General features: G+C 67.0%; 3 protein-coding genes across 6 annotated transcripts; 2 read left to right on the top strand and 1 right to left on the bottom strand.

The window, feature by feature from the left end:
* The first annotated feature begins 1,575 nt into the window (after positions 1–1,575).
* TPP1 (tripeptidyl peptidase 1) lies at positions 1,576–7,261 on the top strand. Of its 2 annotated transcripts, XM_054628461.2 has the most exons (13): positions 1,579–1,674; positions 2,097–2,192; positions 2,267–2,406; positions 2,479–2,629; positions 2,824–2,945; positions 3,220–3,410; positions 3,618–3,816; positions 5,014–5,202; positions 5,291–5,363; positions 5,763–5,883; positions 5,978–6,136; positions 6,206–6,343; positions 7,005–7,261. In XM_054628461.2, the coding sequence occupies exons 1-13, from the start codon at positions 1,664–1,666 to the stop codon at positions 7,143–7,145; spliced, it is 1,731 nt and encodes a 576-aa protein (XP_054484436.1). In that variant the 5' UTR covers positions 1,579–1,663; the 3' UTR covers positions 7,146–7,261. The 2 variants fall into 2 exon arrangements, 1 of the variants encoding a protein (XP_054484436.1); XR_013185733.1 differs by lacking the exon at positions 7,005–7,261 and having other exon boundaries at positions 1,576–1,674; positions 5,962–6,136.
* Positions 7,262–7,427: 166 nt separating this feature from the next.
* Positions 7,428–9,298, top strand: TAF10 (TATA-box binding protein associated factor 10). Its single transcript, XM_054650933.2, has 5 exons — positions 7,428–7,639; positions 8,102–8,253; positions 8,407–8,471; positions 8,582–8,696; positions 9,138–9,298. Exons 1-5 carry the CDS (start codon positions 7,459–7,461, stop codon positions 9,225–9,227), a joined length of 603 nt encoding a protein of 200 aa, XP_054506908.1. The 5' UTR covers positions 7,428–7,458; the 3' UTR covers positions 9,228–9,298.
* Positions 9,299–9,790: 492 nt separating this feature from the next.
* Positions 9,791–16,194, bottom strand: ILK (integrin linked kinase). 3 transcript variants are annotated; one of them, XM_054650917.2, is made up of 13 exons: positions 16,063–16,194; positions 14,131–14,224; positions 12,936–13,101; positions 12,517–12,612; positions 12,329–12,425; positions 12,153–12,236; positions 11,962–12,047; positions 11,614–11,723; positions 11,230–11,357; positions 11,014–11,135; positions 10,832–10,931; positions 10,627–10,757; positions 9,791–10,388 (listed from the first exon to the last, which is right to left on the bottom strand). In XM_054650917.2, the coding sequence occupies exons 2-13, from the start codon at positions 14,217–14,219 to the stop codon at positions 10,239–10,241; spliced, it is 1,359 nt and encodes a 452-aa protein (XP_054506892.1). In that variant the 5' UTR covers positions 14,220–14,224; positions 16,063–16,194; the 3' UTR covers positions 9,791–10,238. The 3 variants fall into 3 exon arrangements, with proteins under 3 accessions (XP_054506892.1, XP_054506877.1, XP_054506884.1); XM_054650902.2 differs by having other exon boundaries at positions 16,027–16,157; XM_054650909.2 differs by lacking the exon at positions 16,063–16,194 and adding an exon at positions 15,337–15,416.
* Positions 16,195–16,333: the final 139 nt, after the last annotated feature.

The raw sequence follows: 16,333 nt of genomic DNA on the forward strand, positions 1-16,333 counted from the left end.
CCCCAGTCTGACAGGGCTCCTCACACTGCAGGGGTAAGCACAGGCCAGCACAGCCGGGGCAGGGGGAAAGGGCCACCCCGTCCCTGATGGTGTCCCTGGGGCTCCCTCTGCTCCTCCATGCCCACCCGACCCCTTCCAGCTCCCTGCTGGGGCACAGTGGGCATGCTGGCTGCCCTCAGTGCTCCTCTGGTGTTCCTGGCCTCGGGAAAACCCAGCTGCCCACAGCAGGGACTCATCACCCCATCTGCAGGAGCTGCACACGAGGTCTGGGGGAGCGAGGCTGCAGCCAGGGCACGCCAAGGCTGCCTGACCTCCGAGCACCGGGCCAGCAGCAGATGCTCCCTAACACGATTAGCTCTGCCCGGCCACCTTAATCCCGGCTGTCCAGACAGAGCCGGACAGCAGCCCCTGCAAATCCCATCCCACTTAGAGCCCATCCCCAAACTGCACATGGGGCACGCAGCCCTGGCAGCCCCCCAGCCCCGGGCTGCAGCCAGGGCAGCTGGGTCCCCCTCTGTCTGCGGGCAGCGGATGGCCAGGGCTGCCAGGCCAGGGCAGCAGAGGGGAGCAGGAACAGACACCTCTGGCACTGCTCCAGTGAGGGGGATTGGCAGCCACGGCCGGGCAGGTGGTTTTCCTATTGCCTGTCTCTTCCTGGCCTGGACCCCGCTCTGCAGAAGCAGGAAAACAGCTGGGAACTGCTGGATGGAGCCGTGGGATGTGCCGTGTGACTGGGCTTGTCACCGAAACTGTAGGAAAACCAAAAATCTCCCAACAACGTTTTTACTGTTAGAGAATCAAGGCATTACTTTATTCTGGCCAGGATTTTGTTCTGGCCAGGATGTGCAACAGAAATTGTTTCATCCACATATGTCCTGGGTTGTGCAGAGAAAATCATTCCATGACACATGAATTTTACTAGATTTTCCACATATTTTATACAGTCAAAACACACAGAAATTCATTGGTTCATTGGTCCCAAGTTTCAAAGTTCTTAGTGTTTGGTTTCCTGTTTGAGGGTGGTGTCTGGAGTTGATGTTCGTTAATGGTTGTTATCTTTTGTGTATCTCCTGCGCTGTGGCCAGCAGCCCCTCCTGCACGGGACCCCTGACCCCGGCCCGGGACCCCCAGCCTCACAAGGGGCTCTCCTCCCGCCGCAGCAGCCCGGGAACATCAGCCCCGTACGGATTCTCGTCCTGCCTGCAGCCCAGGGCCCCCGGCCCCGCAGGGAGCCCTGCCAGCCCGGCAGCCCGACACGGGCCCTCGGCCGAGCCCCCGCTCCGAGCCGTCCCGCCGGCAAATGTCCGCTCCGCATCCCGCCGGGAGACGGGCGGGAACAGGGGGCAGCCGGGGCCGTGGGTGAGCCGCCTCTCGGGGCGGCCGGCAAGCAGCGAGTGCCCGCCGGAGCCGGTGCCCTGCCCAGTCCCGCCCCGCCGCCCGGTGCCGGTTCCGTGCCCAGTCCCGCTCCGCCGGTGCCGGTGCCGTGCCCGCCCCGAGCCCGCACCGGTGCCGGTGCCAGTTCCCGGTGCCCAGTCCCGCCCCGCCCGATGCCGGCGCGCGGTTCCGCCCGTCACGTGAGGGCGGTCACGTGGGTGCTGTTTTGGTGTCCCCACGTGGCGGGAGTCACGCGCCCGCACACGCACGTGACCGGCGGCAGGGCGGCATGGCGCGGGGGTAACGGGCACCGAGCGGGCACCCGGGCACGGGGACACGGGGACACGGGGACACCCCTCGGCGGGGGCGGTACCGGGGCGGGGGCGCCTTCCGGCCCCGGCGGCGATGGGGAACGCAGGGGTCCGGCGGGGCTCCCGGGTGACGGAGGCTCAGGGTGGCCGTGGGGCTCCCGGGTGGCGGTGGGGACGGGGCCTGGGGGGTCAGGCGGGGTTCCCCGGTGGGGACGGGGCCCGGGGGGTCAGGCGGGGTTCCCCAGGGTCAGACAGGCTCCGACAGGCTCCGTCCTCGGTGCTGGGACTCGGGAGCTCCGGCTCCCCAGACCCGGGCTAAGGCGCAGTCAGACCGGCTTCGGGCTCGGTCCCCGCTCGGTCCCGGTTCCCCACGGCTGTGCCATTGCCCGTGCTCCCCTGAGCCCGTTGCAGGTGTTGGGGGGTCTCCGCCGTGCTGGCGCTGTGTGCGGCCGCCTGGAGCTGCGCGCCGGGGCTGGCGCTGGAGCTGGAGCGGGATCAGCCGTTCCGGTAGGTGCGGGGCGGGGGCCGGGCCGGGTGCCGGTGGAGGTGCCGGTGCCGCCCCGCTCACCGCCCCCCTGCAGCGTGCCCCCCGGCTGGGCCCACGCCGGCCGCGTGGATCCCGGGCAGCCGGTGCAGCTGACCTTCGCCCTGCGGCAGCGCGGCGCTGCCCGCCTCGCCCGCCTGGTCCAGGCCGTCTCCGACCCTCGGTCCCCGCGATACGGTAACGGCCACATCCCTGAGGCCCTGGATCCCCGGGGGCCGTGAGGGGATCTAACCCCTCTGTGCCCCCCAGGGCAGTACCTGTCCCTGGAGCAGCTCAGGGACTTGGTCCAGCCTTCCCCAGCCACGCTGATGACAGTTCTGAAGTGGCTGCAGGGCCATGGTGTAGAGGACTGCCGTAGTGTCACCACCCTTGACTTTCTGGAGTGTTACCTGCCTGCAAGGTGAGCTCCAAGGGCTGGAACCAGCTCTGCTGGCCCTGTGGTGCCTGTCCCTGTGTCTCACTACTGTCCCATCCCGTGCTGGCTGTCCCTGTGTCCCAGTGCAGTCCCACTCCATGGTGGCTGTCCCTCTCTCCCAGCCCTGTCCCATCCTGTGCTGGCTGTCCCTGTGTCCCAGTGCTGTCCCTGTCTTGCAGCACGGCTGAGCGCCTGCTCCCTGGGGCTGAGTTCCACCGCTACGTGCAGGGCCAGCAGAGCCTGGTGCGGTCCCCGCTGCCCTACACTGTCCCTGCAGAACTCGCCGAGCACCTGGACTTTGGTATGTCCCCCCTGGGGGAGGTGAGGCTGCAGACCCCTGTTCTGTGGGATCCTGTGAGAAGTGCAGGGGGTGCCGGGCTGGGGCTGTGGTTCAGCCGTGGAAGGCTGAAGAGGCTCTTCCCTGGGCCAGGGCTGCAGGGCTGGGCTCTCCAAGCCCTGCTGCTGGCCTGCCCATGTAGAAGTGGAGCAGTGATGGAGAGTCCCAGGGCTCTGTCCTGCCTTGCGGGGGCTCTGTGCCCTGACAGCCTCTCCTGTCCCGCTGGGCTCTGCTGCAGTGGGTGGGCTGCACCGGTTCCCCGCGGAGCGCAGGGCGGTCAGCAGGGCCAGGAAGGAGCCACAGCTGGCACCACAGCTGGCACGGGCGTCGTTCCACCTGGGCGTGACACCGGCCGTCCTGCGCCAGAGATACAACATGACAGGGGGGGACGTGGGGCTCCTGCCCAACAACAGCCAGGCCTGTGCACAGGTAACCACTGCCCGCTCAGAGCCCTGTGTGCTGTGGGTGTCCCAGGGATTGGTGCTGGTCCGGGGGTTGTGGCACAGCTGGGTGTCCCTCGGTGGCTGCTGGGAACCTGGTGTAGCTCACACCCGTGCTGGGCAATTTCCTGTATCAGGATCAAAATGTTACCTTTTTTTTTCGAGAGGAGAAAACCTGTCCCTCTGTGTCCCGCAGTTCCTTGAGCAGTACTTCCACCAAGCTGACCTGGCCGAGTTCATGCAGCTCTTTGGCAGTGGCTTTGCCCACCGCACGCAGGTGGACCGGGTGGTGGGGCGCCAGGGCCGCGGCAAAGCGGGGCTGGAGGCCAGCCTGGACGTGGAATACATCATGAGCACAGGTGCCAACGTCTCCACCTGGGTCTTCAGCAATCCAGGTACTGGGGAACAGCCCCAAAGGGCAAGGGGAACACCTGGAGGGGGAGGGAGAGCACCCAGAGGGAGGAGGGGAGTTCCCAGAGCACAGGAGGGAACACTTGGAGGTGTGAGGGAGGGGGCTGGAACAGAGAGGGGAGTGCTCAGAGGGGTGAGGGCAGAGCTGCAGGGCTGTGCAGGCAGCTGGCTGTAGGACAGCCCTAGGTGCTTTCCCAGCTGCTGTGAGTGCACCCTGTGTGCTCCCCAAGTCAGAGCTGACCCCGCACTCCCAGCTCCTGGGGACATCACTCCTGCTGTGTGTAGTGACTGTGAACTGTGTGAACCTTCAACGTCCAGGGTATCCTGAAGCAGGGATTTCATTGCTTGCACCACGCAGAGCAGCTGCCCCACTCAGCTCCCATGAGGAAGGGCACAGCCCTCCTCCCCTGGGGATTTCCAGCTCTGCTGCAGCTCAGCTCCCACCCACGAGTCTCCCAGTGGAGCAGATGAGGGAGAGTGAGGGAATTGGGGAAAACAAATTGCCAAACAGCTTGCACAAACACAAACAGGGCACAGTGCTAGGGGCAGTGTCCCTGTCCCAGATTGGGAACTGGCTGAGCAGGTGAGTGCCACAGGACAGTGGCCCTGTCCCTGATGGTGACAGTGAGAGCAGAGCGCTGCCCTTCCCTCCGCCACAGTTACTGGTGTGGGAAGGTGCAAATGCAGTGATGTGGGTGACTGAGAGTTAGTGGGGGTGGCTGGGGCTCTGCCCCTCTCCCAGTGACGAGGCTGGAGGGCAGGGTGGGACCAGGGCAGGTGGAATGTGTGGAGGTGGTACATGCACCACTCTGCTGGGACCTGTTGCCACAGGAGGAGCCGAGGTCCTGCTGGGTCCACAGGTGCCCATGTGGCTGCAGCCCTGGACAGAGTCTTGAAGAGGGGTGTGAGTGCAGCCCCCTGTGCTGGGCTGACAATGACCCTATTGCCAACCCCATGGGCTGAGCTGAAGCTCAGTGCCATGCCATGTAAGGAGCCCCAGGATGAGCTCACGGAGCTCCAGGGTGTGCTGTGGCTCCATGGCCCACAGGAAGGAGCACTTGGGGCTGCCCTGTGTTGGAAGGTGCTGGTGCTGGTGCTGGTGAGGCAGGGCTCCTTGTGCCATCCCCCATCCCTGATGTCGGAGGAGCTATCCTCGTGTCCCTTGCCCGATGTCCTTGCAGGGCGCCACGAGAGCCAGGAGCCCTTCTTGGCCTGGCTGCTGCTGCTCAGCAACATGTCATCAGTGCCCTGGGTGCACTCGGTGAGCTACGGGGACGACGAGGACAGCCTGTCCTACGCTTACATGGAGCGTGTCAACACCGAGTTCATGAAGGCGGCGGCGCGCGGCCTCACCATCCTCTTCGCCTCAGGTGGGACTGGGCTGGAGCACTGAGCGGGATCCCTCACTGACAGGGATCCACTAACAGGGATCCCCTGTCACCTGTTCTGTGTCGGCAGGTGACGACGGTGCTGGCTGCCGGCGGGAGCACAGTGGGAACCACACGTTCCGGCCCAGCTTCCCGGCCTCCAGGTGGGTGCGAGGGGTCGGTGCAACCCCCGGGGGCACAGCCAGCCCTGGCCCCTCGGGGGCACAGCCAGCCCCAGCCCTGTGGGGGTATGGCCAGCCCCAGCCCCATAGGAGCACAGCCAGCCCCAGCCCTGTGGGGGCACAGCCAGCCCCGGCCCCGTGGGAGCACAGCCAGCCCCAGCCCCTTGGGGGCACACCCAGCCCCAGCCTCGTGGGGGTCTGAGCCCTCCAAGGTCACCTGGGGATCCTCACCAGCTTCTTACAGACCCCAGAGCTGCAGCCTGTGCAGCTCCTGGGGGTGGTTTGGTTTGTGGGACAAGGCTGGGGTAGCAGAGGAGGCTCTTGGTGGCTGCTGAGGCCCAGGCAGCCGTGTGCCCACCTGCAGTGTCCCCGTTTCCCCAGCCCCTATGTCACCACGGTGGGTGGCACGTCCTTCAAGAACCCCTTCCTGGTGACAGAGGAGGTGACGGATTACATCAGCGGGGGCGGCTTCAGCAACGTCTTCCCCTTGCCTGAGTACCAGGTAGGGACCCCTGTGCTGCCAGCCCGGGGGCTGCAGGGGTAGGGCTGTGGGGACAGGGGGCAGTGGGGATTCCCACAGGCTCTTCCATCCCCAGGCTGCTGCTGTCAGGCGTTTCCTGCGCTCAGCCTCCAAGCTGCCCCCCAGCTCCTACTACAACAGCAGCGGCCGTGCCTACCCTGACCTGGCAGCGCTCTCTGACAACTACTGGGTGGTGACAAACCGCATCCCGCTGCCCTGGGTCTCGGGCACCTCGGTAAGGAGCTCGTCCTCTCCCACTGCCCGCGGCACGGCGGGCCCGGGCTGAGGGGTTGTGCCCACGCAGGCGTCCACGCCGGTGGTGGCAGGCATGGTGGCACTGATCAACGACCGGCGCCTGCAGCGGGGGCTGCCACCCCTCGGCTTCCTCAACCCTGCGCTCTATCAGCTGCAGAAACAAGGGCTTGGTGATGCCTTCTACGATGTGAGTGGGGCAGGGGACGGGGGCTTCAGGGGCTCTACTAGGGGCTGAGGGGACTTTGGGTATCCTGAAGTGTTGGGCTGAGGCCTGGGGTGGGCCTGTCTGTGGGGCTGGGAAGGCCATGTGTGCTCCAGGGGCTGGGCTGGGGGCTGAGGGGAATGTCCTGGGGCTCCTGCTCCCAGAGCTGTGCCTGGGGCAGGGCCAGCAGTGTTCTGCTGGGGGGCAGGAGAGAGTCCCTATGGCCTTCCCATGGGAGGGGTGTCCTGGGGTTCCCCTTGACCTTTCCATGGGAGTGGTGTCTATGGGCTCCTGTGAGCTTTGTGGGGCAGGTCCCCTTATGTGGCCGGGACAGCAGTGGCCAGTGACTGCAGAGGTCCCAGGGTGCAGCTGAGCGTGATGTTCCACATGCCAGTGTCCTGAGGGGACCCTGTGCCATGGGGGGTGTTGTGGGGGTCCCCGTGTCAGATGTCAGGGGCCCCTGTCCCTGGGATTCCTGTCTCAGGGATGGCAGGCACGGCTGTCCCTGGTTCCCAGGGACTATGGGCAGGGTCCCTGTGCCCCGGGGTCCCTGTCCCAGGGCTGTGTGGGGCTTCTGTACTCCGGAGGTCGCTGTATCGAAACTCGGGGGGGTCCCCGAATCCCCGCACTGAGGCTGTCCCCGCAGGTGATCCAGGGCTGCCACCTGTCCTGCCTGGACGGCACCGTGCAGGGCCAGGGCTTCTGCGCCACCCCCGCCTGGGACCCGGTCACCGGCTGGGGCACCCCCAACTTCCCGCGCCTGCTGCGGGCGCTGGGGCCGCGCTGAGCAGGGCGCCGGGCCCAGACCGCTGGAACAGACAGCGGCACCGGACAGCGAAGGCCGCGGAACCGGGGGCGGGGCAGGGCTGGAGGAGGCGGGGCAATAAACACGCCAAGCCCCGCCCACAGTCTCTGTTTGTGCCCGCGCCTCCGCCAGGAGGCGTGCGGGGCCATTGAGCGTCGGAGGGCGGGGCCAATGGGGGCGGGGCGGGGGCGCGACAGAACCAATGGGCCAGCGAGAGGGGCGGGGCGGAGGGGCCGCGGGGCCAATAGAGCGGCCGGGCGCGCGCAGGCGCGGAGCGGAGGCTGGTGCCGGGACCATGAGCGGCAGCGCCGATCCCGACCCCGCGCCCGCCGCCCCGGCGGCCCCGCCAGGCCCCGCCGAGGGCAGCAAGCCCAGCCCGGCCGCCGTGGGCAGCGCCGGGCCCGGGGCGGCGCCGGCTGCGGGGGGCGGCGCGGCGCGGGCCACCGAGGGCTGTGCGGCCGGCGCGAGGGGGCCCGGTGAGTCGCGGTGGGGCCGGCGGGGGATGGGTCCCGGGCGCGGGAGCCCCGCGGGACGCCCTGAGCCGCTCTGGCCGGGGAGCGGCGTCCGGCGGCCGCGGGTGTCCGAGTCCCGCTGAGCGTGCAGTGCCGGTGTCGGCGAGGCGAGGCGCGCGGGGCTCCCGGCGCTGACCGTGCTGTCCTGCAGTGCCGGTGCCGGCGGGGCTCCCGGCGCTGACCGCGCTGTCCTGCAGTGCCGGTGCCGGCGGGGCTCCCGGCGCTGACCGTGCTGTCCTGCAGTGCCGGTGCCGGCGGGGCTCCCGGCGCTGACCGTGCTGTCCTGCAGTGCCGGTGCCGGCGGGGCTCCCGGCGCTGACCGTGCTGTCCTGCAGTGCCGGTGCCGGCGGGGCTCCCGGCGCTGATCGTGCTATCCTGCGGTGCCGGGCCAGCGGGGCTCCCGGCGCTGACTGTGCTGTCCCGCAGTGCCGGTGTCCGCGGCCGTGGCCGCCCCCCCGGACGGGGCCATGTCCAACGGCGTGTACGTGCCGCCCGCGGCCAACGGCGACGTGAAGCCCGTGGTGTCCACCACGCCGCTCGTGGACTTCCTTATGCAGCTGGAGGACTACACGCCCACGGTACCGACACACAGGGCGGCTCCTGGGGGACGGGACGGGGCACGGGGCAGGTCCCGCGGTGCCGGGGCACGGGGCAGGTCCCGTGCCGCGGGATACAGGATGTGGAAAGGCTCCCACGGCGCCGTGGAGCTGTTTCAACTCTTCCCTTCGCAGATCCCGGACGCCGTCACGGGGTATTACCTGAACCGGGCGGGATTTGAGGCCTCGGACCCCCGCATGTGAGTCGCCGCGGGGCGGGAGGAGTCGCCGGAGCCCCGCAGGGGTTCACCCTCCGGCAGAGGGGCCCGCGGGCTCCTGCCACCTCACCGACACCGGCCCTGTCCCACAGAATCCGCCTGATCTCGCTGGCAGCACAGAAGTTCATCTCGGACATTGCCAACGACGCGCTGCAGCACTGCAAGATGAAGGGCACGGCCTCGGGCAGTTCCCGCAGCAAGAGCAAGGTGAGGGCACCGAGGGAGGTGGGGAACCCTCCTGGAGATGGGGCTGAGCCTGCAGCCACCCAGGGCAGGAATACGGGCTGCAGGAATCCCAGAACCTGCTGGGCTCACGGTGGGTCCCTGCAGGTGGGGAGGGGCTGGCGGGGACACGAGGGGGGCACGGAGCTTGTGGCCACAGCTCTGGGCTTGGGGAGGAGCTGGAGTGAGGGGTCCTGGGGACCTTCCTAGTGCCATATCTGGGGTGCAGGAGTTCTACAAGGCCAATGGGATTGGGTGCTAGGTGCACGGGGACATCTGAGGGCACAGAGCAACAGGACGTGGGGAGCTGGGAATGCCCTAGTGCTGCCCAGCAGCTCCTCTGGGAGTGGGACACGCCTGTCCATGTGCCCTGGGGGTCCCACAGCCCCAGCTGTCCCTGCTGTGACCCCTGCCCCGTGTCCCCAGGACAAGAAGTACACGCTGACCATGGAGGACCTGACGCCGGCGCTGGCTGAGTACGGCATCAACGTGAAGAAGCCACACTACTTCACGTAGAGCACGGGGAGCTTGGCAGTGTGCAGGGCTTGTGTTGGTGCCATTAAACACCTCCCAGGGTTTTGTGGGAAGGCAGCCTTGCTCCTGTGCCTGTGCCCACTAATGCTGGCCCTGATCCTCCACATGCTCAACCCCCTCTGCCCATCACAGGGGGCTCGGTGCTCCCGACAGTGCTGGAGCAGAGTGGGGTGAGGGGACAGGAACTGCCCAGCACTCCTCCTCCTCCTCTGTCCCTAAACTGCCCCTTGCCTCCCAAGGGAATGCCCTGGGGGCTGCACAGGCAGCACTACAAATCAAGCCAGGGACGGGACCTGAGCCCACCCCTCCTGCAGCAGGCACCTCCCGAGGGGCCCTGTGCCCATCTACCCTACCTGTGCTGAGCACCAGAGGTTGCTGTGGGTGGTGATTCGTGCCCAGGGCTCTGTGGGCTGCAAGGCAGCACCACATCAATGCAACCCCACCCTCACTCCTAGACCTTCCCTGTGAGTCCCAGCCCCTCAGTCACTCCAGCCCCTCACCCCCAACCAACACCCCCATTCCCTGCCCTGTGCCCCAGCAGCTGGTTCCATACCAAAGGTTTATTTGGTTGCCAGTGGCCATTCTGGGGCCAGAGGGAAGTGGCCAGTGAAGCGCAAAGCGGGGGCAGTGCTGGGCACCACAGGTGGCCTCTCCTGGCCTGCCCCTTGCCCCCCAGCCTTGGGGGGCTGAGTCCTGTTTTGGGCTTTGCCCAGCAAGGGGGACAGGGGGCCCCACAGCCCCGTCCCCCCGCAGCCCGGCCAGGCCACGCGCCGTGCCCTGGGCTAGGGGTCTGCACTGGGCTGGGTGGGGCTGCCCTGGGCGGGGGGCCGGAGCCTGCAGAGCTCCAGCGCAGGCAGTGCCATCTGTACCGTGTGTCCGTGGCTGGCTCAGGGTGAGGGGTGTCCTGTGCTCCCCCTGGCTCTGGGGCTAAAGGCACTTGGGGGTGGTGGGGGGCGCAAGGCAGCACTGGAGGGGGGAGGAGGCGCCTCCTCTCTACTTCTCCTGCATCTTCTCCAGGATGGGCACAATCATGTCGAACTTGGGGCGCTTGGCCGGGTCCTCGTTCATGCAGATCTTCATCAGTTTGCAGATGTGGGGGGAGATGCCAGGGGGGATGGTGGGACGCAGCCCCTCCAGCGCTACCTGCAGGCAAGAAGAGGAGCCCGAGTCAGGACTGGGACCCTGCCCCCACAGGCAGGGACACCTTCCACCTGCCCAGGTGCTTCCACACCCCCTCCAACCTGGCCTAAACACTTGCAGGGATGGAGCAGCCAGAGTTCTCTGGGCAACCTGTGCCAGGGCCTCACCACCCTCAATGGCCAGAACTTCTCCCCTAACTCTGACCCAAATGAGTTCCTCTGCTATCCCTCCACCCCCTCACCTTCATACCGATCTCCATGTTGGACAGGTCAGCGAAGGGCACCTCACGTGTCACCAGCTCCCACAGCAGCACCGCAAAGCTCCACATGTCAGCTGAGCGCCGGTTGATCTCCTCTGGTTTCTTCTGCAGGGCTGGGGGACGGCTGGAGGCTGAGTGGGGCTGGGGGTGAAGGGAGCTCTGGGGGGGCTGGGAACTGGGCACTCACCTTCAGGAGCCACCCAGGCCGGGGCATACATCCGCCCTGGGCACTGGAAGGAGAACTTGACGTCGGCCATGCTGATCCGTGCCGTCATGTCCTCATCGATCTGGGGACAGCAGCAGGCGGTCAGTGGGAGCCCCCCCTGCCCTGAGAGCCCCCTGCCTGGGAGAGGGGCTGTGCTTGCTCACCATGACGCTGCGGCTGTTGAGGTGGTGCCGTGGGATGAGGGGCTCCAGCGTGTGCAGGAAGGCCATGCCCCGCGCAATGTCGAAGGCAAACTTCACCGCCTGCATCTGGTCCACCACAAAATCTGGGAAGGGGGGGACGGGGTCAACCCACCCTAAGCCCAGCCAGGGCTGTGGCTGGAGAGGCTGCCCCCAAACACACCATCCCCCAGCACTCACTGGTTCCCTCGTGCAGGACGTTGTACAGGGAGCCATAGGGCATCCAGTGGCTGATGACAATGGGGTGGGGAGCTGGAGGGGCCTGGCAGGCACCCAGCACCGGCAGCACATTGGGGTGGGAAAAGATCCTGCAAGAGAAGTGACAGCCCTAAGAACAGGAAGGGGCTGCCTGCACCCCTCGTTGCCCTTTGCCATCCCCCAGGGCCTCCCAGCCCTTGGCCACCACCCTGGAGCGTTCTTGGCCCCACAGACCTCCTGGGAGGCTCCTGCCTGCCCCATACTCTGAGAGCTGCTGCTAGCCCTAAGAAGGTGCCCTGGTGAAGTGCTGGTGGGGATCCCAGGCACATCACAGCCAGCATGGCCCCAGGCACGTGCAGTGCTCACCGCAGTTTTGGGTACTCCTCATTGAAGTCCCGGCTCTTTCGCGTTGTCCAGTCCCGGATCCTCAGTATCTTGATTACGATGTCATTGCCCTGCCAGCGCCCCTTCCACAGCTGGAGGAGGAGCAGACACAGGCACCGTGAAAGGGGTGCAGAGGCCCCAGCATCCCCAGGCACCCCTGTGGGGCTCTGAAGCCCGCGGGACCAAGGGTCCACAATGAGAAGGGAGCCCCTTGAGCTGGGGAGGAGCTCCCTCCCTGCGCCTGGCCATGGGACTGCAGAATGGCTGTGCCCAGCAGGGCCAGGACACGGCAGTGTGCACAGGCACCCACCTGGGGTGAGAGGGACCCACCTCTCCCGACTGGTTCTCGTTCAGTTTGTGGCTTAGGCTCAGCTGTTTGAAGTCAATCCCGGCGAGTTTGTTCAGGGTCCCGTTCCCTACAGTGGAAGAGGGATGAATGCCTCTGGCTGCTGGATCCAGGAGGCAGTGCCAGCAGGGCACAGGGGACCCATGGCACCCCCCAAGGGACCCCCAGTCCTTACTGGGCCGGGTGCGGGTTGTGCCCTTCCAGAACGTGTCCTTGTAGGGGATCTTGGTGAGGCTCTGGCCCAGCTTCTCAGCACGCTCTGCAGAGGGAGGAGAAGGATGGTGGCACCCCGAGCCTGCTGTGGCTGGCTGGAGGCTGTGTCACTTGTAGGGTCCTGAGAGACCCTCATACCTTTCAGGATCTCTCGCAGTGGCGTCTTGGCCTTGTCTGTGGGGGTCTCACCATATTTGTTAGCAATGCTGACCAGGGCCCCGCTGCCCACAAGGTCCTGTGGGAGCAGGGAGCAGGGACTGTGGTTTGTGATCTCCCCTCAGTCCCCCTCCCACCCTGCCCTCCCTCCTGCCTGTGCTCCCACTCACCTCAGCCACCTGCTCGTGTCCCCAGAAGCAGGCATAGTGCAGTGGCGTGTTCCCGTGCTCGTTCACTGCATTGATGTCTGCCTTGAACTGCATCAGCTGGGGACATGGGACAGCCCCTGTCAGCCCAGGACTGTCCTGGTAAGCCCAGGCCACATCCCCATGAGCCCAGGACAGCCCTCATCCTCCTTGTGCCTTGGCCTGGGGGATGCAGGGGCAGCACACTGTGAGCTGTAGGGAGGGGGCTGAGCTGACGTGGGACTCAGAGGGATTTGGAGGATTTGTGAGGAGTGGGGAGCTCATTGGTGCTGGGGGCATGCCAGGTGCTCCTGACAGTGACCAGGGGAGCAAGGCCCACGAGGGTAGTGTGGAGGGCTGCTCAGGGGTGGGTTAAGGCAGGTGCTGGCACAGGGGCCAGGTACCTTCTGCACGATGTCGCGGTGGCCGTGGCTGGCGGCCAGGTGCAGCGGGGTGTCGTCGCCACGGTTCATGACGTTGATGCGGGCCCCGCGCATGATGAGCATGTCCACCACGTTGGAGCGGCCCTCGCGGCAGGCCCAGTGCAGGGGGCTGAACCCATGGTCGTCCCTGCAGGGTGGCAGGGGCTCTGTTCAGCTGGATCCCCCTGGCCTGGGCATCGCTGGCATCGTTCTCAAAACACCAGTGGCAGGAGCCAAGGGACTGGGCTGAACATCCATCCCACTCCCACCCCCACCAGGGCCCCACCAGCCCAGGCCAAATCCTGTCTCCTCCAAGGCTGAATCACAGCTGGATCCTGTCCCCATCCCCCCACTCCATGACCAAGTAAGGGAGGAGGTGGCAGCCAGGCCTTAAATGGAGATCAGGAACTGGCAGAGGGGCTGCTGCAGCCCCGGCTCCCCTCCAGCCCAGGCTCCCCCCAGTCCCAGCCCTGCTCCAGCCCCCTGGCACAGCAGACCCCATTTGTCACCACCCATGGCCCTGCAGGCAGGGGCTACCCAGCACAGAACAGTTCCTTGGGCACCTTCTGTGGGTCTGGGAGAGCTCCATGTGCCTGGGACCCCCAGGAGGGGCAGGGAGGCCTGACCAAGGGAGCCATTTGTCTGGAGCGTGTCCGGAATGCCAGGGCTGTGGCCTGGCTGGGGTCACGGTGCAGGGTCACACTGTGCCAGCTCACACACTGCAGGCAGATGCTCCAAGCCCCAAGCCTGGCCCAAATGTGCTCCTGAATGGCTGTGAGCACACGCTGGACGCTACGGTCCTGCAAGACCCCTCAAACAGGCTGTGGGGAGCAGAGCCCTGGGCATACAGAGTGGCCCCCACAACTCCCAGCCCAGTGGTCCCAGCTGTGTGCCCACACATCTGCCATGGTGCTCCCCAGAGAGGGGACAGGAACACGAGGACAAGGTCAGGGGACACAGCCGCCACCACAGGGACAGGGGAGGCAGCCCCAGCCCAGCTGATCCCCGGCTGTGTCCGTGAGGAAGTGGCCAGAGGATGTTTGGCCTCGTGCCTCAGCGATGCGGTAACTTCCTCCAGCGGGGAGGAGCTGCGTCCTGCCATCTGCCCCTGCCTTTCCATGGAGACAGCAGCAACCAGCGCCCAGCAGAGCCCCCAGCCCCACACAGCCCCGCTCACCCCTGGTTGAGGTCATTCTCGGTGTTGTCCAGCCACAGCCGCACGGCCACCGCGTTGCCCTCCCGGCACTGTGTGAAGATGTCGTCCATGGCAGCTGTGGGGGGACGCGGGTAAGGACATGGGGACAGACCCCCGATCCCCCTCGGCGGGGAGGGCCCTGGAACAGCAAGTACAGGAGCCTCCCGCCTGTCCCTGTCCCTGCAGCTCTCCAGGAAGCCGCGGGCAGGCTGAGGTCGGGGCTGGAGCCAGACCCGCAGCTCAAGGGGAACATCCCGGGTGACTCCAGCGGGACCGTGGCCACCCACAGGAAACCAGGCTGGCACCCCGGGCTTATCACCAGGCACAGCTGGCCCCGGTGCCCACAGCTCTTGGGGGAGTGAGGCTGGGGGAGCTCAGCACCCTCAAGATGGGACCCACAGATCTGGTGGGGCAGTGAGGCTGGGGGAGCTCAGCATCCCTGGCACGGGATCCTGCAGCTCCCTGACCCTCCTGACCCACTTGGCTGGGCCTGGCGTGGGCCATGGAGAGACCCCAAAGCCTCATGCATGGAGGACCCCACGGACATGGAGGATCCATGGACACCCCAGCTCAGAGCCAGGCACTGAGCTCCCTCCTGCTCCCCGTGTCCCCGTGTCCCCCTGGCTGCGAGTGTTGGACCCACTGCTGCAGTTTGCGAGCTGAGCAGGGACATACAGTGAGTCTCACTGTGTGGGGACAGTCAGATTGAATATGGCATCCCGACACGCACCCACTGGGGCTCAAACCTGCTGCTGAAGGATCCCCTGGACCTGATGCCCACCCAGACACAGCAGGATCCCCACCAGCTGCCAGCACCTCCAGCTGTCCCCCCTGCACCCCTTTCCCCAGGCAGCTCCAGAGGAAGGGTATGCAGAACCCTGGATTTTTACCCAGGGTCTCGTACACCCCAGCATGGCCCCAGCACACCCACAGCAGCACTGGCCCTGTCCCAGCACCTGAACACCCGCAATGCCCCACCCATTTGGGGGCACCTCATGAAAAGGGGTCCCCAGGATGTGCCACACTAGTCCCGGCCCTGTGGGACCTCACCCCACAGCGATGACACCCCATGCTGGCCCCACCCTGTCCCCTGCTCAGCCAGGACTGTGCCCTCCTGTCACCCACCGGCCCCTACCCAGTCCCGCGGGGCCGAGCGGCCCCAGCCCTGCCCGGATGGCCAATGCCCACCTCGGCCTGCTCAGCTCCCGGGGCAGGGCACGGGATGTGGAGACACAGTGCCCCGGTGTCACCCCAAACCAGCTGCTAGGGCCCCGCTCTGCCCTGTGGCCACATCAGTCCCTCCCTGCACCCCCAACTCTCCCCTGTACCCCCAACCCTACCCTGCACCCCAACCCTCCCTTGTACCCCCAACACTCCCCTGTACCCCCAACCCTCCCCTTCAGCACCCAACACTCCCCTGTACCCCAACCCTTCCCTGTACCCCCAACCCTTCCCTGCACCCCGATCCCTTCCCTGTACCCCCAACACTCCCGTGTACCCCCAACACTCCCCTGTACCCCCAACACTCCCCTGTACCCTCAGTCCTATACCCCAGATCCCTTCCCTTCTCCCTTGCACCCCCAACTCTCCCCTGTACCCCCAACCCTCCCCTATACCCCCAGTCTTGTACCCCCAACACTCCCTTGTACCCCCAACTCTTCCTTGCGCCCCCCACCCCTCCCCTGCACCCTGATCCCTCCCCTGCGCCCCCAGCTCTTCCCTAGACCCCGATTCCTCCCCTGTACGCCGGTCCCTTCCCTGCGCCCCCCAACCCTCCCCTGCAGCTCCCGCCCCGGCCCTGGCTCCGGCTCCCTCCGGGCTCCGTCCGGCCCTGCCCCCGCTTGGGTCGCCCGCAGCCGCCCTCGCGGCCTCCCGAACCTGTCCCGCTGGGCGCGGGTGCCGTCCCGCCGTTACCGGGTGCGTGTCCCGGCGGCTCCGCAGGGCGGCGGCTGCGACGGGCGCGGGGCGGGCGGGCGGGCGGGGGCTCCGCCCGAGAGGGCGCCCTCTGCTGGCCGGAACCCGCCCGACCGCGGCTGCTCCGCCACACGGCACCGGGCGGGGCGGGGCGGGGAGCGCGCTCAGGCGGGCCGGACGCGGGTACGGGGCGTGCCAGGACTGACCGGGGGCGCGGCTCCCGGCCGGGGCGGAGCGGGCCGCCCGCGGCACCGCCCGTGCAGCCCAGGCC

The sequence above is a fragment of the Agelaius phoeniceus genome, chromosome 2 (assembly GCF_051311805.1).
Source record: "Agelaius phoeniceus isolate bAgePho1 chromosome 2, bAgePho1.hap1, whole genome shotgun sequence".
In the NCBI taxonomy this organism is placed as follows: Eukaryota; Metazoa; Chordata; class Aves; order Passeriformes; family Icteridae; genus Agelaius; species Agelaius phoeniceus.

Bases quoted from the DNA above. Each gene is read 5' to 3' on its own strand.
- TPP1 (XM_054628461.2), top strand. The intron at 2,193-2,266 runs GTAGGTGCGGGG...GCCCCCCTGCAG, and splicing joins GAGCGGGATCAGCCGTTCCG to CGTGCCCCCCGGCTGGGCCC. The intron at 2,630-2,823 runs GTGAGCTCCAAG...CCTGTCTTGCAG, and splicing joins GAGTGTTACCTGCCTGCAAG to CACGGCTGAGCGCCTGCTCC.
- TAF10 (XM_054650933.2), top strand. From the start codon at position 7,459: ATGAGCGGCAGCGCCGATCCCGACCCCGCGCCCGCCGCCCCGGCGGCC. The intron at 7,640-8,101 runs GTGAGTCGCGGT...GCTGTCCCGCAG, and splicing joins GGCCGGCGCGAGGGGGCCCG to TGCCGGTGTCCGCGGCCGTG. The intron at 8,254-8,406 runs GTACCGACACAC...TTCCCTTCGCAG, and splicing joins TGGAGGACTACACGCCCACG to ATCCCGGACGCCGTCACGGG.
- ILK (XM_054650917.2), bottom strand. From the start codon at position 14,219: ATGGACGACATCTTCACACAGTGCCGGGAGGGCAACGCGGTGGCCGTG. The intron at 12,613-12,935 runs GTACCTGGCCCC...CCATGTCCCCAG, and splicing joins ACCGCGACATCGTGCAGAAG to CTGATGCAGTTCAAGGCAGA. The intron at 10,758-10,831 runs GTGAGTGCCCAG...GCCGTCCCCCAG, and splicing joins GGCCTGGGTGGCTCCTGAAG to CCCTGCAGAAGAAACCAGAG.